At 48.3% G+C, this 25227-nt stretch overlaps 2 protein-coding genes across 3 annotated transcripts; both read right to left on the reverse strand.

Annotated features, from left to right (window-relative positions):
• Positions 1–934: 934 nt before the first annotated feature.
• ORAI2 (ORAI calcium release-activated calcium modulator 2) lies at positions 935–13964 on the reverse strand. 2 transcript variants are annotated; one of them, XM_008495049.2, is made up of 4 exons: positions 13754–13964; positions 12518–12563; positions 10179–10419; positions 935–4506 (listed from the first exon to the last, which is right to left on the reverse strand). In XM_008495049.2, the coding sequence occupies exons 3-4, from the start codon at positions 10404–10406 to the stop codon at positions 3961–3963; spliced, it is 774 nt and encodes a 257-aa protein (XP_008493271.1). In that variant the 5' UTR covers positions 10407–10419; positions 12518–12563; positions 13754–13964; the 3' UTR covers positions 935–3960. The 2 variants fall into 2 exon arrangements, with proteins under 2 accessions (XP_008493271.1, XP_030318293.1); XM_030462433.1 differs by having other exon boundaries at positions 13700–13948.
• Positions 13965–16486: 2522 nt separating this feature from the next.
• PRKRIP1 (PRKR interacting protein 1) lies at positions 16487–24803 on the reverse strand. The gene is made up of 6 exons (XM_030462434.1): positions 24656–24803; positions 23710–23788; positions 22211–22311; positions 21402–21487; positions 19508–19575; positions 16487–17219 (listed from the first exon to the last, which is right to left on the reverse strand). The coding sequence occupies exons 1-6, from the start codon at positions 24773–24775 to the stop codon at positions 17104–17106; spliced, it is 570 nt and encodes a 189-aa protein (XP_030318294.1). The 5' UTR covers positions 24776–24803; the 3' UTR covers positions 16487–17103.
• Between the last annotated feature and the right edge of the window lie 424 nt (positions 24804–25227).

A 25227-nucleotide genomic window follows, 5' to 3' on the forward strand; every position in this document is an offset into this window, starting at 1 on the left:
CAGCTTGAGGAAGCTGACTCAGAAGCAGATGCAACACAACATAGAAGATAAAGCTCCAGCAGGAGGGAAACCCCAAGGCTTTTTGTTGGTTTGTTTGAAGGCAGGGAAAGAAGAGAAAGGACAGCAAGAAACCCACAGGAGAGGAGAACGGGAAGCGTGAGCAACCAGGCACCCTGCACCTCCATCTCCAAGCCCAGCACAGCCATTCCAGAGCTAGCTAGAAGTTCCCATCCCTAAATCCCAGTGTCCAGGCTCTGAAGGCTACTGGCTGTATGGCTGCACCCATCCTTCCATCTCCCCATCAACATTCCCACATACCAAGTGCTTAGGGCAGAGCACGCTCCCCCCGGGATCGCTTTCACCCATCACGTGGGGCAGGGCTGAGGGGTCAAATCCAACATCTCCACCAGGCTCATAAATCCTCTCCGAGTCATGCAAGCCACCAAAACCACAGGGGGGCAGCTGCCAGAGCCAGGCCTGCCCCGGGGTGATGATAAAAATAGGGAGTAAGAGCTGCCACTGACCAAGGGAGAACCTGATCCTGCTCCCTCCAGCTCGCAGTCCTGCTCTGTCATGATTCCTGCACACGAGGGAAGGGGACAAAGCCACCTCCTAAAGCAAGGCAGGTACATACCCCTGTCCTTGACAGCTCCTGCCTTCATTAAGGAAGGGTCCCTCCAGTGCTGGAGCCTGCAGAGACATTTTTCTACTGAGCAAAACTTGTCCAAATAATAGAAAAATCAGAAGGAGGACTCAGGACTTTGGAGGGAGAGGGGGTCTGTCCCTTGCAGCAAGCCAAGGTGAGCCCCACTCCAGAAACTGGGAGAAATGGCCCAGACAAGGTCCAGAGAGTCACAACCCAAAGGATCTGAGAATCAGAGCAACAGCCACCCCAAGCTACAGCCCCTCAGGGTGGGTACACAAAGGTGACACAGGTGTTGGGGAGATCCGTGACATCCCAGCCCAAAGGGCAGGAATCTGGGGAGAAGCACCCCTGAAGCATCCCCGTACTGGAACGGAGCCACACAAAAGCCAGGAATGGCAGACAGCTCAGGAATGACAGGTGACAGCACAGGACAGCCATGGGCAGGCAGGGAAGTGACACAGTGCACTGCCAGACCTACTGGGACACCAGCAATGGTGAGGACAGGCTGGCATCTCCATGCTTGAGTGATGGGGACCCTGCTGACAGCCATGAGGACAGCAGCAGAAGCAAGGAGGATTTTCTGGCACTCTGGTGCAGAAACACCCAGCTGGACAAGGACAATTTCCCTGCTCCTTTATGGGTGAACTACACCACAGGGCTGGACACAGCAGAGGTGAAAATGTGATCGAGTTGGAGGATGAGAGGCAGGAGCAGGAAAATCAAATGAAAAAGAAGGAGAGGAGCTCCAGCAGGAAGGTGATGGGTTACCTGGAGAGATCCCAGGGCTCAGAGCACAAATACTCTCAGAGGCTTCCTGTGGAAGGAAGAACTGGGTGCCTGGAGAGATAAGAGAAACAAAGCTGCAAGCAGAGATGGGAAGGCACAGCCACACTGTTATTCTGCTCTCACCCTTGGGACACCATCTCAAACCCTGCTCATACTCCCTGCTGGAGTAAGGTGATGCCACCCCAGCCACAGAGGTGCTGCCTTGAGATTTGGGTCCAATCCCACCAAAGCCTCACCCAGTTTTTCTACAAAATCAAAGCACAGTTTCTGTTGCATTTCTCCATTTGCTGAAGTTTATTGTGTTTGCAAAGAATCAAATGAACCATTTGGCTGTTTCCAAATGAGCTGCCTTGCTTTTGCAGCACTGCATGCACACTGTGAAACTGTTTTGCTTGAAATTGCAAAAATGACTCCACACTTTCCTCAGCAGCCTCCTGGGCTCCACAGCACACAGAGTCCTCTTATTACTGATGATACAGGAGAGTGCAAAGTACAGAGGAGAGATTCCTCCTATCCAGTCTGGCTCTGGCCTCAACACAGAGATTTTGTTGCTAGAAGAGACTCCGTGTGTAATACTTGGCAGAAAACTCTATCATTTTTGTCATCTAAACCTTTAATTTTTATTATGGTAAAAAGAGAAGGGAGAGAAGGCAGGCTCCTGGGGAGATGATATGAATTTCATCCCCACCTGCTCTCCTGGAGGATGCTCCTTATTTTTTGCAGGCATGCAGAAGGACAGACTGGGCATTTAGCACACCAAGATTCTTTTCCTTGCTGCACATCAGCCCATATGCTCTGTGCCAACTGTGGCAAGAACAACAGATGAAAGCCACAGACACAGTGCTAAGCAACTTGTTCAGCAATGCTCAAACTCTCCTGTAACCAAGAGAAATTAGGGAGCTGGGATCCCAAGGCCCCTGCCAGAGAGGAACATAGGGACAGTCTCACCCTGCTGCACTGGGCTTTGCTTGTACTCTCAGTTCTGGGAAGCTGAGATGTAATCCACTGCTGTTAGATTTCTGAAATCCCAGTGGAATAAGGGAACTGGGTTTAGATAGAACATTACAAACATCCTTAATGATCTGAGAAACCTGTAAGGCCTGGGAGATTCTGGAACTACAATGTTTGGGTGCAGAGCAGGAAATCAGCATGGGATCAGGGCCAAGAAAATGTGTTTATGCTGCCTGTAGCCCCCTGTGGCAGAAAAGCCTTACTTTCCCTTTGAAGAGTGATGATTGCAAAACACTCTTTTCCCTCCACAAAGTTACCTTAAATAGAAAATCATATTTACAGGCATTTTCACCTAAAAGGATGCTAGAGAATTCACCACCTTCCCTTGCTAAGCAGTACAGATGTGCAAGTGCCATTTTCCCTGCTGCTGGGACCAAAAAATAATTCAGTTTGGATGAAACTTGAGAGCTCTTTAATGGCACAGAGCCCTCCTGCCAGCTCCAGCTCCCTCAGCCTCTACAGTACAGACCCAGGTTCCAGCAGTGGAGGTGCCTGCTTTGGTGGGGGGAGAAGGAAGAGTTTTTGACAGACAAATGCTACAGCTGAAATAAAAAAAAAAAACCCAACAACCCAAACAACTGATGAAATGCACAGGACTGGGGCTTGTACTCTCAAGCAAACCAGGCAAAAGATATTGGAAAAAAAATACATAAATGAAGATGACATGGCAAAGGGTTTATAAAATAGTGCTAAATGTTGTCACTCCTTACCTCCTTGAAACTTGCTTTTCTAGTCCTTCAAAGTTCTGTCTCATTAACTTCCCTGTCACTGTTCTGTTTTAAGAATGTCCTTGTTAAATCTGAAACACCTGTAAGCCTTCCCTGGGCACTCTTGCCTCTTATTGGGATAAAACACATGATCTTGGCATTCATTCAATCTAAAGTGACAGATGCTGCTGAATAAAGTATGAGGGAACTTCCCAGCCTCCTCCAGTTTGAGATTCTACCTCCTGTAAAAACATAACAAGCAATAGCAAGAAAAAAAAATGTAACAGCTAAGGCTGATTTCTTTCTAGTTAGGTATTTATGCAACACTTCCTTTGGAATAAAGGTGATCAACACTCTCAGTTTCTGCTGGGCTTTCCTGGGTGGCCTTAAGTCAGCTGCAGAGCCCCTCATTAACCAGCTCAGCTCTAGAATCATCACTGCTGCACTGACAGCCAGGGGGTTCTGACCCATCAGACAGGTCCTACACACACACACAGACACCCACATGGGCTTTTAGACAGCTGATGCAGTTTTACTTTTGGCAACAGAATTAAAAAAAAAACCACATTCCCACGTTTTGACTACTTGACCCAACATTTAACCTTCAACTCCATGGCAGTGTTGACTTCAAGAGGTGAGTGTGTAGGACCAGGAACAGCCCAGAGCCCCCAGCAGCTCAAACAGCCTTAGACCCCCCCAGCTATATACGGCAGGCAATTAGCATTTACATAGTTAAGCCTCAAGACAATCTGTGCCTCCCCAACGAGCAGAACAGGGATTTTGCTCCTCACAGCACCTCCTGCTACCCTGTCACACCACCTGCATGCCTCTGTCATGCCCATCCAGCTGCACTTTCAGTTTGTGGAGCTCCTCGATCTCCCGGTTGTGCCGCTCGGTTTTGTGCCTCACCAGGGAGCGGTAGAAGTGAATGGTGAACACGACAAAAATCAGCCCCACGGGGACCATGATGATGGTGGAGACCAATGCTGACTGCCAGCCCGCGTGCCCACTGGGCTTCTCCACGTTGCTGGTCTCGTTCTTTAGGATGGAGCCCACGGGGAGGAATTTTATCCAGCAGAGGAGCACGACTTCGGCGAGGAAAAGGAGGATCCCCAAGACAGTGGAGAAGCCCCAGGCCAGCTCGATGTAGGGGTGCATCCTCTCGTGGGGGGACTCACTGATGGAGTTCAGGTTGTGGATGTTGCTCACAGCTTCCACGTTGGGCAGGATGCAGGTGCTGATCAGGAGGGCAAAGAGATGAACGGCCACCAGCACCGTGGTGCAGGCGCTGAAAGCGATCAGCAGCATCTGGGGGTACTTGTACTGCACCTCCAGCTGCACCTCCACCATGGCAACCTGAGAAAAGGAACAACAGAAAAAAAAAAGCTTGTCACCAGCTGCTGGTTTTCCTCTTTTCCAGGCTTTCATCCAGGAAAGCATTTTGACTCAGGAAGAGCACCTAAGGTCAAGCACACACTCAAGAGCTTTTGAGAATATCAGCCTAGATGGACCGGTCCTGCTTCCCATGAAAAAAGGCCCCAGTTTGGACTTTCTGAAGGCTTCAATACAAATTTTTGTGCCAGAGTCTGCAAGAACAGATCTGTCCTTGCAACCACGAGCCACCAGAGCTGCATCCAAGCCCACAGGCAGCAGCAGGAGCTCCTTAGGCAGCACACGGTGCTGGGAGCCCCGCTGCCCATCACCCCTTCTCCTGCTGCCCCATCACCCCTTCTCCTGCTGCCCCATCACCCCATCTCCTGCTGCCCCATCACCCCTTCTCCTGCTGCCCATCACCCCTTCTCCTGCTTCCCCGTCACCCCATCTCCTGCTGCCCCATCACCCCTTCTCCTGCTGCCCCATCACCCCTTCTCCTGCTGCCCCATCACCCCTTCTCCTGCTGCCCCATCACCCCATCTCATGCTGCCCCATCACCCTTTCTCCTGCTGCCCCATCACCCTTTCTCCTGCTGCCCCATCACCCCTTCTCCTGTTGCCCATCACCCCATCTCATGCTGCCCCATCACCCCTTCTGCTGCTGCCCCATCACCCCTTCTCCTGCTGCCCCATCACCCTTTCTCCTGCTGCCCCATCACCCCTTCTCCTGCTGCCCGTCACCCCTTCTCCTGCTGCCCCATCACCCCTTCTGCTGCCCACCACCCCATCTCCTGCTGCCCATCACCCCTTCTCCTCAGCCCCATCACCCCATCTCCTGCTGCCCATCACCCCTTCTCCTGCTGCCCATCACCCCTTCTCCTGCTGCCCATCACCCCATCTCATGCTGCTCATCACCCCTTCTCCTGCTGCCCATCACCCCTTCTCCTGCTGCCCCATCACCCCTTCTCCTGCTGCCCCATCACCCTTTCTCCTGCTGCCCCATCACCCCATCTCCTGCTGCCCATCACCCCTTCTCCTGCTGCCCCATCACCCCTTCTCCTGCTCCTCAGCCCTTGCAGCACAGGAACTTCCAACTTCAGGCACATAAGGAAAAGCAAAAGCAAGCAGCTCTTCTGGCCAGTGGCCAGCCAGGTTTTGGTAGCCCCCACGGGAAGCATGCAAGCTACTTGACAGTTGAAGTTAGTCCATAGTTAAACCAGCTGCTTTCTATTCTCAGAACATTGTACATTCATTTTTATTACAAATATGCCTGGATACAAGTTATTTATAGCCTCAAATTTCTCCCTTGAGAGCTAATAACTCACTGATATACTCAGCAGAAGTGGAGAGCTTCTGGGTGTGCTCAACAACTCAGATAGGAGTCTGTGAACTGGAAAGAGGAGCTAGCACATAGCAGGTCTCTGGAGCTTTTTTTTTTTTTAAATCACATAAAGCTTAACAAGCAGAATGAGTGCAAAGAGTAAATTCTGAGATCAGATCTGGATTCCTAGCACAGGTTAAGAACAAGATTAAGAACAAGAATTTGTAAAATTACTTAACCTATCTGTGAAGTAAAATACTTCTGAGTGGCATCACCCCTGGAAGACTGCAGAAACCTGGTGCTACAAAACCACTGGACTAAACTAAAATCAAGTAAACTAAAATCATGGTTTGCACAGACACTAACCTGCCTGGCACTGATCCTTGGTGACCTGCTGCTCCAGTGCACCATGGGCACTAAGGAAGGGAGAAGCTGCTGCCCCAGGGCACTGCCTCTCCAGACCACCAGGAGATGGCAAAGATGGAAAAAACAACTGGATTCTGGGGCATAGATGGATTTTGCAGAACAGACACATCATTAATTTACCCAGGCTTCACCTGAGACCACCACTGAGCTGCCACTTCAGGCTCTGTATCATCACCTGCACCGTTTGGCCTGGCAGGAGTTGTTAATAATACTATTTAGGCACTGGAAGATTAGGGGTACACTCATGTGGGTGACCCTGAAAATGATAAAAGGAGATGGCAAAGTGCCTATGTTGCCCATGTGTCAGCAGCAGAATGACTCCTGCCTGACCCACATTTCCTTTGAAACCATCAGCACCCTGACCCAGGGGACCCCAGCTCAGTCTGAACACACTGAACCAAGACATAACCAGTGTGTGGCTGGGGCAGCAATCTCTGCAAACCAGATTTTGTACCTGTGTCAACTCTTCAGAGTATCAGAAACCCCAAATATATTGAATATAAAACCCCAGCCCTTTGCTCTGATTAGGAACATGTGGGGTTTTTTGGTTTTTTTAAAGGTTCCTGCTTGGAGTTTACAGTAGTTCTGGTTGTATAGTGGAGAAAATAACACCACAATTGGCTTCACCATCTCTTGCAAAGTCAATTTAACCAAAACACCACATTGCCTCGCATATGTTCCCTTTCCAGATCCCCCTATATTGACTGGAGAAGGAGGAGCTCAACCTCCTTCTCTGCTGCCCTCTTCTATACAATTTATTCATGCTGGGACTGTCAGACAGGCAAAGCTGCAGGTGGATTGCTCAGGATTGGGTGCTGCAATACCCAGAGACACAGCACTCAGCAAGCTGAAGAGGAATTGTACCTGCATGTTCAATTTATAGCTTTAAATGAAAGCTGAAAGCCTGGCTGATGTCAACATATCAATTTCCCCCTTGTTATCCTTCCAGTGAGCAGCACTTCTCAGCTAATTGGATGTTTCCTCCCAGACTAACCTATTCCCTAGGGCTACCTTCAGCTGTGCAATGGGATGAATTTTTAACACTGACTGACAGCTCAGGAAGAGGTATTGCATGGAAAAACATCAACAAGGCAGAAAACCAGTTCATTTAACTCAAACAAGCCCTGGGAAGGTGAGCAAGCTCTTATGGCTCTCTCCCCCCTGTACAGACTGTCATGTCATTCTCTGACTGGGAGGAGAGAAAGAGGACAAGCTGCCATAACCCATTTAAAAATCATTAGATATGCTGCTTAGTCTGTAAAACTATTAATATGTCATGTTTGATACAATTAAACCCTTCTGTGACAGCAGCTCCCTTTATTATTCACCTTCACTGAAGCCAAGGGGTCAGCTTTGGGAAGCTCTGAGAGCTCTGCCAAGCCACAGAATATCTTAGCCCCAAATGAGTTGAATTTTAAGCTTCAGAATCACCCCACTGAACCCCACACTCACAGGTTTGCTAAAGGACCAAGGACCCAGAATATTTTAGGCTTCAACTCCAACTAAATTAGATGGAGTTATGGTGGGGTTTTGTTCAGACCAGCATAACCCAGGCTGTCCACAACAAGGATGTTAATCTTGAGATATTTAGACCAGGACAGAGAATATCAGGCAAAAGGATGACAAATGGCTTAGCATAAAGCAAGGTACAATCACAGGGATGGTTTGACAGCCACTAGAAACCATCACTCCAGTAGATCTGCTGGATTGTTGGGTTTTTTTAATCAAATACATATCCTATGGTAATTGGACAAGCAGCAAGAAGACTGAGGAGCAGTAATAGCTCTTATTTCCATCAGAAAAATTATTATTAAGGCTTTCTGAGCTCCCTCTAAATCTCCTTTATGGGCAGCAGCCTTACAGCCCACCTCTAAACAGACCTAGCACTGGAAAGGACCCAAATTCTCCTGACCTGCCCAGCTCTGCCAGAAATACCAGAGATATCATCAAGTAACAAGGGAGGTTTGCATTATTCTGCAGCTTGTCCAGAAGGAGCTGGATCAAAGCCACTGCCTGTTGATTAAATATCCATCAGCTTGTCATAATTTTCAGCCAGTATGGAGCTGGCTTAAATTAAACACATTGCCAGGGGAGTAAGTAAAGCAATAGCCAAGCCCTGTATGACATTTGTTTACATAGTTAAATGCTCACAGAACTTCAGGGAGAGTATTTAACTCTCAGTACCCTCTCTGCTTTCATCAATAGCCAAATAGATGCTCTTATCAGAGAGCAAGCATTGGTGTGCCAGACACCTGCATCAGTGGAGAAATAATCCAGTAGAAATAGATATAGTAGAAAGAGCTTTCACCAGAAGGTCCAGTTGGATCAACTGGGAAAAAGCTTGCTAATAAAGAGAATTCCTTATTGCAGAAATTCTTCTTTCTGACAGCTGCTGCTTTCAGGTGTACTTAGGACATTAAGGCAGGGATTATAATTAACACTACTTACATGTATTATCTGACTTGTATTTTAAACAGGTTAAAGAGAACAGAAGTCAACTGGTTAATTTGTGTTTGCCAGGGACTTTCAGCAACCTTCTGCTGCTTGAGCTGAGAAGGCAGGTTCTGTGTTCAGACAGGGTTTAGCCCCATGGGGTGCAGCCCTTGCACCCCCCAGCACAGGCTCCTTCCCTCTGCAGCCACTCTGCCTCCAGAGAGCAGATGACTACCAAATGATCATTTAATAGTCACTTTAAAGAGAACAGTTAAAAAAAAACTAACACAGAACTCAAGTAACCCAGAGGCACCAAGGGCAAGCAGTTTGTCAAGCAGAAAAGCTTCTGGGAGACCTACAGGAAAGCACTCACCTTTCTCAAAACTAGGAGGCACCTTCTGCTGTTTCAGCCCATGAGCATGGTCACAAATAAGCATCTGCTGCATGAAGAGCTTCTACAAACTCTTCTTTTGCAGGCAGAGAGGAATCACTAATGAGCAAGCCCCCTCCAGCCTGCTCTCATTGCACTCCCTGTTGTGTTTTACCCAACTTCCCTTTGGGTGAGCAAACATCATCCCAAACAACTGTTGGTGATTCACGTTCTGGGGGACTGGGGGAGGAAAAACCAGCAGAAGCTGCTAAAATAATAAAAAGGACAGCTAGCTGGAAAGTTCCAGAGATTGGTCCTCCCTGAGCTGCAGGGTACAGTATCTTTGCATCCTGTCCTGCTCACCCTGGAGCTGCCCTCTGCTTTCTGCTGACAGCCCTCAGGAACAGCCAGACCTGCCTGTTTCCTGAGCAGAAAACCTCCCCCAAACGTGTTTCAAGTCTTACTCCCAATAAGCAAGAACCAGAGGAAAGCTGAAGAGGCTCCCCCTGACACATCATAGCTCAGAAAGTTTCCAGAACACCCAAGTGCTACCACGGAGGAGAGCAAGGGCCAGGGATCATTCCCAATAGGCAGGAATGACAAAAATATAGCAGGTTTGGCTCCAGGTTGCTCACACCTCCACAGAAACCACCATCTCCTTGATCAGACCATGCAACCCGACCCAACCTCCACCTTGTTTCAGACACTGGGATCTGACAAAACACCAGAGAAACTGAGATGTTGAGGAGCACAGCAACCCCAGGAGCCTGGAGGAGCTCCCTGCCCAATGGAATCTCCTGTAAGGGCAGCCAGTGCTGGATAAAAAGCCCTGAAGCTCTGGGGATGATGTGCAGGGAGGGAATTGGTATTTTTACTGGACTGACTTGGGAGTGTGTGGGTTGATTGTAAGGCAGCTCCTGTATCTCTGCTGCCACGACAGAATCAGCCTCACAATTTTTAGCAGCCACCAAGCAGAAGTCCCCAGGCAGATGCCTCCTGCCTCTTCAGAAAACACCACGTCCTGCCTCTTCCCGGGAGGAAAACACTGATTAATAAATGGGATTTAGACAAAACTAAAACCTTCCTGATCCAAAACCCCACATACCATTGCAAAGCCAGAGAGCAGAGCAGAGGTTCTGCTGGAAGCTTTCAGTTTGGCTCTGCTCAGGTACAACTTTCTCCAGGACAGGGCTTGCACAGAGTGGTGATTGGATGTCACCAGTTCCAGGTAACTGCGCCGGACCCAGTCCCGATAATCCATCCCTTTTGTGCCAGGTTCAGAGCAGCAAGCAGGAGTGGAAGGATCCACTGGAACGTTTAATTCAGAACTCATGATGGGAGAAATGCTGAGGGAACAAAGCAGAGAGAACAAGCATCAGCTGCAGGAAAACAGACGTTGAAATGAAGTCACCCTCAGCCAGTAGAAAAATGTTGGATGGAATATCAGGCAGAGAACAGAGAAAGGACCATCCATAATTGCTAAAAATGACCATGAGAACTAGGAAAGATTACACAAGTAAACCTGGGAACTACTCCAGAAGGAATTCCAGAAGGCTGCACAGCAGCTGGCATCTTAATTTCCCCCTTAAATTTCTCCTTGCTAATGAAAAAAAAAAAAAAACAAACCACATAAAGACACTTTGGAATTAGGGCTCCCATCTTATAATTTTTTTGAAGCTGATTCAATTTCACAGTGGATCACAGATTGGCTCCAAGTGCATCTCCTTGGAGTATTAAAGTAACAGCAGCTATCATGTTCAGGGAGTCACTTTTTGTTCTTTTTTTGGAAACCTTTTTTTTTTTTTTTTTTTCCAATTAAACCACTGCTCATACTAGGTCAGTTTAGGCAGGCACAGCTCTTCCCCAGTAAGCCACAGAGCTGTTGAGGGTTAACAAATGAAGGGAAGTTAAGTTTCCTGAGCTGCTCACATTCCACTTAGCAGGAGCAGATTCCTGCTCCCTCACTTCCACGGGTGGCACTGAGCACAGGGAAAAGGCAAATCCATGGGGAGAAGTGAGGATCCATGGAATGAAGTGAGCTGCCTTCCAGGTAGTTTCAGGGGTTTCAGATGGAAGTGATGACACTGACACAGGTAAGGAAGCAGCAGGAAAGCAGCTGCTGATTGCCACCACTGCCAGCATGGGGCTCAAACCACCCCCTCCACACACCACACCCACGCTCTGCTCATTTCCCTGACACCCACAGACACGGGAGAGAATTCCCCAAATGCTTTTGAGCAAAAAAACCCCTCTGACCAGCATCTGAAAAAGATGTTTAAACTCAGCCTTCTGAACACCAAAACCCCACGACTCGGATTAACCCCACGCTCCCAACTCTGCCACAGCAACACCTGAGAGTTTCCTGGCTATAAATACTCACCAGTTCCTCTGAGGAGGGGATGCATTGCTCAGAATCCCACCCAGGGGGGTACTAATTAGTCCCAGCAACACATTTCAAGGTCACAGGCACCTTGGTGAGGGCTGGAGGAGCCCCAGCCATGCCTGCATCCACCCAGGCTGCATGCTGGCAGGTAATAAACCAGGGTTTGCTGAGAGCCTTGAGGAAGTGGCAAAGATAAAATGGAGACAACACTGCTCACAACTCTGGATGGTTGTTACTGAAAGGGAACAAAGCTGTTTGGGACATAATCAGAAAGGTTTGACTTCAGGAAAGTTGTAAAATCCCCTGTGCTGCCTGAGCAGGGAGGGCTTGGAGATTTTAGCCCCTTCAGACATCATAAAACCAGCAGCAATAACACAAAGACTTCTGAGCAGTTTTTATCAAGGCCATTATTACAGCTCTTGGAGGGCTCCTGAAGTGCTGAGTAGTTTTCAGATTATTAAAAAAGCTCCAAACTCACAAAAGGAATTGCACACAACAACTCAAACAAGAAGAGAGCAATAGGGAGAAACATCCCTGCTTGCTCTGTGTTTCCAGAAAAGGCAAGAATCACCTATTGTATGGAAGAAGCAAAAAGAAAAAACAAACAAAAAAAGCATCTCCTGAAGCCTCCTGGGAGGATCAGAGCAAAGACATTATTCTGTGAGCAGCAAAATGACAAAGCTGTTTCCTGTGACAGCATCCTGTGTGGATTCTGCAGTGGAGAGCATGGGGTGAATCTCTGTCTGCAGTCAGGACACTGATGGCCTCTACCCTGCCATTTATGTGGACAAAATGCACAGGAACTTTGTATGTAAGAAACTTCAACCCCTGGGACAAATTCCATTGAAAAGACAAATGAACTCAAGAGGTTACAGAGGGAGAGCATAAGTAGCCAATCACATCTGCTTCTCTCCTTAGAAAAATAAACTAAAAATACCAGAAGGATGAATTTTCACTCTAGAGCAGCTCAAGAGATGTTCCCAAATAAGTAAACAACTTCAGAATAAAATCCACAGACACAGAAGTATCCCAAACAAGCAATAACAGGGTGGCAAACTCACCTTGCTGGCTACAGGCATGGAGAGATTGGGTGGAGGGCTCTGAGGGCTGAAACACAAAACCAAAGGAGCATTTTACATGCACTGTATGATAACCAAGTTCACCCTGGAAATACTTTTCAGCCAGTTATCTGCATCAGGGGAGAGTTTTTCTGGTGGTTTCACATCCCTGCCTTGCAACATTAAAAGTTTAGGACACTTCTCTTGCAGAAATAACTTTCCTTCAGGGTTCTGCCACGTAGAACTCTTGAGTTTTGGAAGAAGCATCAGGACTTCCCCAGGAGACTTCTTCCTCAGGGAGAGCCCCAGGTCCCCCTGCTCCTTCTCCTGCTTTTTTGGGCCCTCCAAGCTCAGAGGGAACCCAAATTCCCTTCTGGCTTGGAGCATCCCCAGCAGCACCCTTGGGATGTCAGACTACCAAGCAAGGTGCAAACCCCCCCCAGATGTGACCCCCACCTCCAGCAGGGGATCCCCTGTCCCCCAGCAGGATGTGACCCCCCTCACCCCACAACAACATCTGGATCCTGCTCCCAGGATTCCTCCTCCTCCTCCCCAGCCCCTCTCAGCACAGCCCAGGCAGGATGTGACCCCTCACAGTCAGGATCTCCCTCCCACAGCACCCTCAGAAAGGGTCAAAATGGGACATCCCCCCCCCCCCCTCCTCACAGCTGGGATCCTTCCCTCTGGAGGTTCCCCCAGGCAGGATGGACCCATCCAAACCTCCCTGCAGCTCGGATCCCCCTTTCCCACAGCACCCCGGGCTAGGAGCTGTCTCCCCCACAGCACCTCCAGCCCGAGGGTCCTTTTGCCAGGATACAACCCCCCAGAGCTGGAATGCAGAGCCCCAAAACACCTTCAGGAAGGACCAGACCCCCTTCTCTGCCCCTGGAAGACCCCTCCCAGACACAACCCCCACCCCAGGCAGGGGATTCCCTCACCTGGGAGGGATGAGACACATCCCCCCCCCGGACAGCGATTCCCCTCACCTGAGCACGGACCCCCCCAGCACCCCTGGGAGGGGGGAGAAGCACCATCTCCAAGCAGGACCAAACCAACTCTCCCCCCCAGCACCCCGAAGTTGCCTCCACCCGGGCAGGATGAGCCCCTCTCCCCCTAGGAGCACCCCGGGTGGGTGATGCTCCCATCCACGCCGGACAAGAGCCCCCCACACCCCACCCCACATACCCGAGAGCACGAACTCCCTCCCCCAGCCCCAGGGGCAGCCCCGCCGGGGCTCACCGCTCTGCTTGACCGGGGGGGTCGGAACCGGCACCGGGATCGGAACCGGGACCCCGGTCGGGGTGTCGGCTGCCGGGGCTCTCCAGAGCCGGAGCCGCCTCCGCCGCTGCCACGGCAACGCCGGGCCCGCCACACGTGACCCGCAGGAAATGGGGGGGCCCGGGGAACACGCCCCGCCCACCGCACGTGACCGACGCCTCCGGACCCGCCCATTGGCGGAGAGGCGGGGAGAAGGGGCGGAGCCAACCGCAAGCCCCGCCCCCTCCCTCGTACCCCGCTGCGCGGTGCTCGGTACCGCGCTCTGCGGGACCCCCGTGGGAACCGGGACCAGGACCGGATCCGCTCGGTCCCCGCACCCCCACCCGAGGGGCTGGAGGGATGGACGGAGGAGAAGTCCCACCCCCGAGATATCCCCGTGGCCACCGAGCCTCCGGGATGCCCTGGGGGCTCCCGCTGTGCGCACGGAGCTGGGGTGGGAAATGGGTCTGAGGGTTCTGGAATTGATGGGGAGGGGGAACACACACGGAGACATCCCTCCCACCCCCCTAGTTATGGACACCCCCCTTCTTATGGACTCCGCGTCTGTCAGCGGAGGTGCAATGGGATGCAAATGGGCTTTAATGAGTGGTTAATTAAGGAATTAATTACACAGCAAACCCTCGGCACTTACAGAGGTCAAAAGGCAGCGCTGCCCGCACCGAACCGCAGCATCCTCAGGCTGAAGGCTCCCTGGACACACGGGAGAGCTACCGGCCCGGATCCTCCTCCACTGACTCAGCAGGAAATCCTGAAAAGCCATCAAAGAGCGAGGAGAGGGACAGAGGAGGGAGCTCCCGCCCTGGAAACCAGATCAAGAAAACGCTGCAAGGTAACACAGTGGGTCAGCTTGATCACCCGAGGATCTCATCTTCCTGAATCCCCTTCTGTCTGGGGGAGAAAAAGAGGAAAACACTTCCTAAAAACGTGTCAAAGAGAAATGTGTTATCCTGAGCCTGCCTTTCACCTCTGCAATTAACAACCCAGCACTGGCACTGCTGTCTCCCCTGCTTGCAGAGAAATGGGGCAGCAGCAAACTTCAGCCCCTGGAGATGAAGCTCCAGCAGAGAAAAGAGAAACCAGAAAAAAAATCCAGAGCAAGAATTTAACACAACCAGGTCAAGCTCCTCAGCAGCAGAAAGCCTTTTATGTTCTTAGGGCTGTTTTGGTGCCCTCTTTGGAGCAGGAAGCAATTGTTGAATTGCTCCCCATTTTACTACACGTAGGATGCTGCTGCTCCCCAGATGATGTTTTCCCCATCAGAGTAACTCACATGTTGCCTTAACAAAGGAGCAGCCCCTTCAAAGGCTCACCCTGCCATCTCTTTGTGTTCTGGAAGACACAGTACTGAGAGGAACACCCTGGAACAACCACAACACCCTGTAGTATTCCTCAGAATTCACAGCAACACCTACCAAACACAGCTCCTACTGCTACTTTCAGACAGCCAGACTGTGAGGCAGCTCCCACCTTCAGCAACATGTTCTTTTTTTATGGATTTCACCTAGAAACTCAGCATGCCTGGAAAATGGAGAGCATGAGGAATTCAGCAGGGGTAATTCTGGCATCTTAAATAGGCAGGATGAGGCCACACAACAGGAATTCACTCAAACTCCAGCCCACCTCACAGCTAGGAAGTGTCCTCATGCAGCAAGATGACCCAGTGCAAACCAGCACTTACTTATTCAGCTGAAAAATCTGACAAGCTCAAGTCTTTATTTGGGAAACTTTCACTTCTCCTCCACCTGCACAAGCTAAGGAACACCCTCGGGTTTTTATGGTTGGTCCCATATGGGGTTTACCTGGGAGCTGAGTGAAGGAATTGTCATTAACTCACCTCTGCACAGGGAAAATGCCAACAGCCACAGAACATCCCATCTGCACCTTAATGCTAAGAGAAAAAAAAACAAAAAACACCAGCACAACTGACTCTGAAGTAGCTGCCCCTGTGGAGATGAAGCAGAAAAAAATTCCACACAGATCTCTAACCCAGGGGGTGATGGGGATACAGATCTGGCAGCTCAGAAGCTCCCCAGCTCTAAATTCTTTGGGTATGTACAGAGGAAAAGAACACAAACATCACTTGGACTTGATCATATCTGCTTCCCTGCCACCAGGCTAACATGGCTGAGGAGCCATTTCATAAAGCCAGCTCAGACAAAACAGGATTTCTCACAGGGCTGTACAACAAAGGCTAAACCTAAAAAGAGATTCTCCCTTTTTATTGTTTTTGCTTTACATAATTTGGCATTAACAAAGGCTTGAGAAGAAGTAGCACCACATTCTGGATGCCAAAATCCTGGGATGAGTGTGTCTGCAAGATAACAGGCACTTCTGATTAATGATACACTGGAAAGAAAACAACTGAAGTTGCAAACAAAGCCACCACTTTTCATTTCAACACCAATAAATAAATATATACACGGATGTTATGATTCCTACCAGGGAACTCAAAGTTCAAAGCAGAGAGCTCAAGCAGAGAGGAAGGCAGGTGGCATTACAAGGAGCAGAACACAAGCTTTTCTGCCACAGGATTTGGAGGTTTTGCAGATAATCCAAAAAAGTAAATGAAATGCAGCTAACACCTTCTGTATATTTTCATGTGCACCACATTATTTTTCATCCCTTTCTGCAAGCATCTCTTTAGTTCACTGAAATCCTCTTCCAAAAAAAAAAAAAAAAAAAAAAAAAAGACAATGAACCAACACATCCCTTTTATTCATTTAAAAAAACATGGAAGAAAATTAACAGGGAAAATTGTAGCAATAAAAAAGGGATCCTGCTTAAAAATCTATAGAGCTTGTCTAGCAACATAAACTAATTTCTTTGGGTTAGAGATGATCCTATACAAAACCCCAAATGCAGAACACTCACAGTGCAGAAGAGTCTGGCTACAGACCCCTTCTCTACTTTGGGTTATACTCTTCCCTCAGATCCATGTATCCCACTGCTACCAGCTTCAACATTAAGTAGAATCCATAGCCCTCACAGTAATATTTTCCTTAAAAGGTAATGGATAAGTTTTAGCCTTCAGACAGAAAAACCAGAAAGAACTCTAGGGTCCCAGAGCCTCAGGGCTGCCTCTTTAGAGCAAACTTTGAGCAGACTGCACAGCAGTTATCCAAGCAATTAAGAAAAAAATATCTTATTTGGCTTTTCTCTATCATTCTCTCTTGGGCCTGTGGTGTGAAGGTCATTCACCATTAAGCAGATGTAGCACACACCAATGGGTTCTGCTTAGCTGAGATGAAAACCTTTCATGCTCCTGAATATAAAGCAGTGAACAGTGTTTCCAGCTGTCCCTGGAAGGCTTCTCATCCTCTTCCCATCACAAAACTTGGCTCTTCAGCATCATCTTCCTTCTCTTCCTCCTCCTTGCTGTCCTCTTCATCCTCCTCACTGCTGGCTTGCTCTTGAGACTGAGCAGGTTCTAAAAACACAAAGAGGAGGAATTGCTGACATGTTCCCAGCCTTGTTAATTATTTCACAACAAAACAGTCTCAGGTGCTGGGTAAATGTGTATGAGGTCACACTAATTAGCACAGATGGGTAATATATTCCCATGGGGTAAATACCTCACCACAAACCAGACCCAGCTACTAAGGAACCATAGATCAGGTTATATGAATTCCACCCAGCAATGGGGTGCTCAGAATATCACATTTTCCTTTGGAAAAATATTCCCAACACCTCCCACGTTACCACTGTGCCAAATCCATCATTAAACAACTCCACCTCCTCTGGAATATTGCTTCAAACAGAGATTTGGAATCAAAAGCTGAAGTGATAGATGATTTCATTCCCAGTCTCAGCTCTGTATGTCAGTATGAGCTTCCAAGTATCCCAGAGCCTTGCTAAGGAATACAGGCACCAGGAAGCCACGGGCAAGACTTGGGATATTTCCACACTTATCCAAGTTTGCAGAAACTCCACAAGGTGCCAGGAATTTTTACAGCCTGCCTGGCATACTGCCAGCACAGGAACTCATTAAGATATGGCTGAGATGAACAAGGGTGACAGGAAACTCATGAAGGCTGCTAAAAGACCAGCAAACACCTACTAGAAATCAAATAACAGATAATGAAAATTAAGGATGGCATAAAGTGGGACCTGGATCTAAGTGGGGCCTTTCTTCTGGTCCCAGCAGCCCTGGTAGTTTTCCAGTTTGCCAGGCTCAGCTCCTGCCCCCTCCAGGCACACGGAGGAGTTGGGATTGGGGATCTGATGCCACCGCGTGGTGAATTCCTGGACTTTCAGTTTTTATTAGGGATCAGTGCAATGCAGCTTACCTGAGGACCTTATGAAGCACCAACCTTTATTCTTAATGTCTTTACTACAACAAAAGGTGAAAGATGGCAGCTCAGAGGTGTTCTTTATTCACTCAAAAAGCAAAATTAATGCTCGCTGCCCCAGCCAACAAATACACTTCCATTAATTTGGAAAAACTCTTAAGATCTCAACCAGGGTTACACCAAACTAGAAAAAGACTTTTCTCACTAAACTAAATATGGCAGTCAGGGGCTTCTGTGTTCATTGGTGGGGTTTTTTTTTTGCCATTATTCTTTTAAGTAGAGAACCACAAACCATAAAGACCTAAGAACTGCTCTAGAGATGGAGTAATTTGGATTCTGGCTTCCACAAGGTGACTGACTGGTACCAAACAAAACCACTCCAGTCCAGCAACTGGTACACAGCAGCTGCACCACAGCGCCAGACCCTGACCCAGCTCCCCTCTCTCCCAGACAACCCCTAAAGGGATGGATATTCTGTTTTGTTCAAAGGGAACCAAACTATTGATACTCTTAATACTTGTATTCTCCTCCAGTCAAGATTTCATGGAGTAGCTTCAGAAAAAACTCCCCAGAACCAAAACAGAACAGGAAAAAAAAATAAAAATCCACTTTGCTACATTCATTTGCTGTCACAAGGAAAATTAGCCTAATTATTAATTAGTCCTTCCATGTTTACATGGGAGGCTGGCAGTGGTTCAGTTGTGACAGCTCCAATTCTGAAAAGCAAAGCAGAACTGAGGTGCAACTGTCAAACAAGTCACTGTTCCAGCAGCATTCCCAGGAACTGTTGTTGCCATTTTAAGAATTACTGCAGAGTAATCCACAAAGGTCAACTGTTTGAAAGAGTAAGCTGAAATATGCTCACTGAAGGGAAGCAATGAGCACTCCAAAGTTTGTGCAAACATTTACACTGACATTGCTGAACATTCATTTTCAAGACAGCAGAACAGAGGCACTCAGGTTTTACACATTTATTTCTATGCAAAATAAAAGTCAGGGGGAACAGATGGCACCAAGGTGGCTCAGTTTCTTACACACAAAATCCCAATGCAGTTTCTTGTTGTCCAAGCTGTGTTTTTTCCACCTGTTCTTTCATATGCAATCAGAATTTGTTTTAAAAAGGAACAGCCTTTCACAACACTGCCTTTTTTAGCAGGCTGTTCTAAATCTGCAGTTTCTCAGAAGAGCTGTGGCAAAACAACCACAACCAGTGATTCCAATGTTTGCTGTCAGAAATTTCCATTAATAAAGGGAAAATGGTAACAGATTAGATCTCAACATAGATAGCTTTCAAAGAGAAGCTTAAAGCTCAGTTTTTCTATCCATGTGTTGAGAATGCTCAGGGCAGGACATGGAACAAACCCTTCTGGGCTTCAATTAGGGAACAGAACTAAGTCTGGAGAAATGAAAACTAAATTTCACTGACCTTTTTCCTGCTTCTTTTGTTCAAGTTTATTTTTCTTAGCTTGTAGTTTCTTCTCTTTTAACTTCTGGCTACAAAGCAAAGGAAAAAAAGGCTGTTTTGCAAAGCCAACATTGTGCAACTTCTGCACATTCATACACTGATAAAGGACATATTACAGACAGGTTGGAAAAGCAGACTTCAAAAGAGAAGTTAAATTTAAATATGGCCTTGACTGAAAATTCAGTGAGAGCAAGATCAGACACATGATTAACAGAAATGGTTTTAGTTTAATGGAATTTCTTTTTAAAAAAGTCTTCCATGATGTCACTGCAACCAAAACTACAGAGTATGCAAGAATCTGCAAGGACATGGAAGGAACAAAAATGAAACTGCCCCTACATATTAGTCATCAAACCTAATAAACAAATAGAGACAATTCTGCCAAAAGCCAGACTGGAACTGAATATTGGAAAAAAATTAAGTCATTGCCAGTAATAGATATTTTAATTAAAAAAAGCAAACAAACAAACAAAAAAAGAAAGGTAAAATAATGCAGCATGCTTTGCTCTTCATCTTTGGCTGTAATTTATCAATATATTTGGCCCCAGGGGTGACATTAGGAGTAAGTGGGCATTTCAGTTCATACAACCCCATCCCATTTGCCTAGAAAAGGTCACCAGGCAGAGCAACCCAGGATTCCCATTCCTTTCTCAAGAGCACCAATGATTTCTCTCAAAACAGAGCCAAGAACCCTGCTAGGTTCTGTCCCTGCTAGGTCAGGACAGAAGAGGAAGGGTGGTGAGGGAAGTCAGAGGCTGGGCAAAGCTGCTGGGTATCTTCACCATCAGACCACAGAAGGGGGACAAGGAGATGTTTCAAGTGTTCAGGCAGCATCTGCTGTCTGAGCAGTTGTTTTCCATCTCAGCCAGAAAAAGGCAGCAGGCCAGATCCCACTTGCTGGCCATCTGTTGGACCACACTCCATTAAAGAAAGATGGCAACAGTGTTTGTGTTGTGCACTTTTGTGCTAATATGCCAGTGAGTCACTTTACACAGTGACTTGCAGCTCTCAGCTGCAAGATGTACAACCCATGAGCTCCAAGAAGCAAGAGAGAGGCTGCTGAGGATCAGACCCTCCAGCAGTGCCCAGCCACAACACCCTGCTATGTCTGAAAGGCAAGGTGTGCACTGACTGGAATTTAAATTCTTGTATCACAGCATTGCAATGCTCAAGAGTCTTCAGAACACCAGTCTTGTAACTGTTTCACTTTGTCAAAAGCTAAGAGAAGGAGAGATCCAGTGTTTTTTTTAATTTTTCCACCTAACTTACTAGACTTGACCTGCCAGACATTTTAATGAGGCAGGTTGATGCAGCTACTGAGGATAACAACACTGCATCAGTGGCCTTTTCAGTATGCACAGGCTGAGCTAGACTAGTCACAGACAGCATATGGAGGAGAGCATCAGACTCCCACCATGCTCTGTTACTCCAAATCCAAACACACACCTATTAAGCAGCACCCATTTTTGCATTTAAGCTGCTCCGTGTCAGCTTTTTCCAGTATTTATTTAAGCCAGATGTACACACAAACCTTTCCTGACAATGTTACAGCAAATATGCAGTCAGGCACGTTGCAGTCAGCCCCACAGTGTCAGCAAGAGCTGCTCAACCAGTCAGAAGTAATCATGCTAGCAGTGGTGCAGATAATAAACCACGCCAGCAAAGCCTGTCAAATTTACAGCTACCTCTAGAAGCCAAACAGTGACATTAACAAAATTAATTTCTACAGCCAGACTTTTGGATTGATAGATGTAGACAGAGAGTGATGGCATTTAGCCACAGCATGCAGCTCCAAGACAAGGCAGAGGACAAGAGGGTGGCCTTGTCAAACCTCCTGGGAAGAAGCTCCCCTTACCGCTTCCTTCTGCGTTTTGCTGTTTGTTCTTCTGCAATCATCTTATTCCTCTCCAGTTTCTTCTGGAATTCCTCATCTAGTCTTTGCTGTAATTGATCACATGGCATATTTTGGTCACAATCTAAATGAAAATACTTCTATTAAAAGTCATGTCGTTTCAGGGAGAAGTCTTCTAGCAAAATATCTGGGGAGCTTTGCTGGATTTTGCCTGGCTGCTTCTGTATACCAAAGCCATCTTGCTAGAGATGACATCTGTACAGGCTCTGCTTTTAATCCACAGCCTGAGCCAAACATTGAAGCCTTGAGGGAGGAATCCTCACCAAAACAGACAAGGGAGGTTGGGCTTTTGCCCTAAGAAAGGTTTCAGTAAAAACAATAGAATAATTTGAGACACAAATATTACCATATGGATCAAAGGCCTCATCTGGCCAAAAGGGAGCCCAACAATAACACTCTGTGAAGGAGGTGCTACTCTATTCAACCAAATATTAAAAAAAAAGAGATACAGACTTTATTTTATGCACTGATACTGTCTGTGGAAGACAGTGGATTTAGGGGTTTCTAGTTTTTAAAGCATTTTCAAACAGACCTGAGCACACACACTGTGCACGAGGACCCCAGTGAAGAGAGAAGCTGGAGCACGTCTGACACAAAGCACCAAATGTTTCAATACTGACAAAGACACCACATGGCACATACTCCTCCAGTTTTCCTCTGATGAGGGGTGGCAGGGAACAGAATTACTTGTACATGACTTTTAAAAAGATCTGCAAGGAACAGCAAAGGGGAAACAGCAGAGTGTTGCTGACCTTCTCAGCCATGGCATCCATGAAATCTTGCCTCTGGTACTCACGCCGACGGAGATGTCTGTACACGTGGAACTCTCCACTCCCAGCACCAGCACTGGAACCTAAAGTAAAGAAGAGTTAAACCTGCTAGAAAATAGCAGGATGATAGAAAACACTGGATGCTGACAAGTGACTACAGCTAGAAGCTGAGGGACAAGACAGATGAAAGTGTGCTGCAAGATGAAAATCTATTAGGGAGTGTGCCACCATTTTAGATAAGCTCAAACTACTCACAACCAAAAGCCAAAGTGAGCTGCAAAACCACTGCAGTTAATCCCCTAGAGAAAATCCTGCCTGAAGCTGGACATTGAGGCAGTAAAAGATCTAGGGGTCTAATGCACACCCCATTCTCTTCTAGGAAGAGGTGAGCTAAAGCATCCCACTGAGGCTGCTTCTCACTGTCAGCATCTGATACAAAAAATAAAGGGGAGCAGTAAGGTGATGAAGCCCATCAGGTTAGACCTTCCCATGCAAGGCAAATCCCTCTGACAGCTTTTGACTGTTTCTTCACACACAAAATCCTTATAGCTCTTTCTTCCTGGCATCAGTCTGCATGTTGAAGTCTCACAGGAGCTTTCAACACCACATTCCCTTCTCTTCCTCTGTCTCCTGAGCCATTTCTCAATGCCAAGCACACAAATACATGCCTGAAAGACATTCAGTAATTAAAACACAGCAGCTGGGACTGCAGTAGGGGTGCTCTTGATCTCAACAGAATCCCAGCACATCAGGTGCTCCCAGAAGAAAAAAAGCTGTTCAATTCAAGCATGCAGCAAAGCTATTTGAAAAAGCCATGAGAGAATTACAGCAAGCAGAACAGTTCATTCAGAGGTGTATAAAAGCTTTAGTCCAAGATGGGTTATTCTGAAATAAGAAGTTGTCAGCCTCTGGAAAGGAACACTAATAAGAACAAAGGTCCTAAAGAAAGACAGAACTTCCACATGCAGATTAAATTTATACCACAACTATTACATTTAATCTGTGCAGGTAAAAGTAAAGTGTAAGCAGAATACTTGGGTTCCTTGCACTGCTGCCAGCTCCCTCCCTGACCCTGTACAATCACCTCTGCTGCACATGTCTGCTTCTCACTGCCTGGGATTCAGGCTTGGAGCAGTCACAACAGGGACTTCATAATTATATGTTTCCAGAGCACTCTCAGATCTGTGGAAAGGGCAGATTCACTCATCATCATTTACTTGTCATCACCAGAGCAGCAGCTCACTTTGCTGCAGGTGGTTCTTGTACTGGAGAGCCACAGACACTGCTCACTTTCACAACAGGCAGAAAAATGGAACCCAAGAACCAAATAAAACTTGGAAGAACAATTCTTAAAGCACATTCCATGCCTCTTTTCTCCAGCAAAACGAGCAACGACATATAACTGTCTCTGGGTTTTCCCGTTAAACACCTTTTTCTATGCTTAATCTACTTGACCTGTATTAAAAGAATAATATCTTTACCCATCACATCTCTAACAAACTCCGGGGGAGGTCGTGGCGCCCATTCATTCAGTTTTTCAGGGATTGGAACAGTCTTTTCCTGCAAGAACAAACCAACAGCCACCAGTTATCTCCTAGGAGCAAAGTCTGCAATTTTAACACGTTGTTGAAAGGTGGTGTGTGTCTGACACCAGCTGACAGATCTCAGAAGGAGCTCAGAATTCCTCCATGCACAGGGATGATGAGCAGGCAGAAAATGGGAATCAAAAGGTGTCCTCTCTTTGCCCCTCATCCAGACCTGCAGGATGAATCCCAATAGGATTAGGAGTGTCTGTGCTTCTTTGCAGTATGGAAACCAGCAGGAAGCAAGTCAGCACCTCCAAACACTCACAGAAACTGAGTGTACTCCCACCAGCAGTGGCCTGGGAAAGGGATGCAAGGTGTTTGGTCACCTTCCATGCCAGAGAGGACAGGGAAGAGCAGGGAAGGAACAACACACGGCGCAAGGTCAGAGGAAGAACACGACCTGGGGACATCTCGGGCTCCTCCAAGACACCCAGAGGGAGCGTCCGACCCTCCGAGGGCAAACGCCTCCTCCTCAGGACACAGAGCAAAACCCAGTTAAGAGGAACCAGGGTGATGCTCCCCCCCTCGCCATGTGAAAAAAGCGGAGAGAGAAAAAGCCCAGAGCAGAGCAGAGCCCTGCGGGGCCAAACCCCCCCGTGGGTCCCCACGAAATGGAGCCGGGTGCGTGCGGGGAGAGTTCAGCCATTCCCTCCTCACAGAGCAGGGAAAGAAGGGTCTGGATGTCAGCACTGTCCCCTCAAGGACCGGGGGAGGAGGTTCAGCCCCTCTCCTCTCTCTGAACCGGTTCCTCTCCCCCCGCACAGACCGCGGGTGCGGGGTTGGGTGTCCGCCCCCCCCCCTCCTCTCTCCCCAGACCCTCCTCTTCCCCTTCCCCCCTCACCGGGTTCCTCATGAGCCGCTCCAGGCGGAGCCGCTGCTCTTCGGCGGCGTTGCGGGGGATGACGAGCGGCTGCGGGTCCTTGCGGGGCCGCGGCGGCCGCGGAGCTGAGGGCGCCGCCATCTTCCCGCCGCTCCGCTCCGCTCCGCGCCCCGCCCGCACGTCACGCGGTGCTCCGGGAGCCCGCCCGTCATGGCGACGGTGCCGGCCCGGGCCCAGCGACACCGGCCCGGGAATACCGGGCGGGCAGAGCAAGACTGTGGGGAAAGGGGAACCTGTCCGGTTCGCTGGGCCCGGGATATGTCAGGCGAATGCTACAGGCGGGTTCTCCCCGCTCCCAGCTGCACCGTGCGGCCGCTTGACACCTGCCCCCCCCCTCCCCCCCACTTCCTCACAGAATCGTTCTGGTTGGAAAAGACCTTTCAGATCATCGAAGCCTTCAGGCTGGCTCGACCCAGTCCAAACCGTGCCCTCTCAGCACATCTACACGGCTTTTAAAGACCTCCAGGGATATTAAGCACCTCCTCGGATCACACACACACACACCCCCAAGCGAGTTTTCCGGGGTGCAGTCA

This window comes from Calypte anna, chromosome 19, assembly GCF_003957555.1.
Source record: "Calypte anna isolate BGI_N300 chromosome 19, bCalAnn1_v1.p, whole genome shotgun sequence".
In the NCBI taxonomy this organism is placed as follows: domain Eukaryota; kingdom Metazoa; phylum Chordata; class Aves; order Apodiformes; family Trochilidae; genus Calypte; species Calypte anna.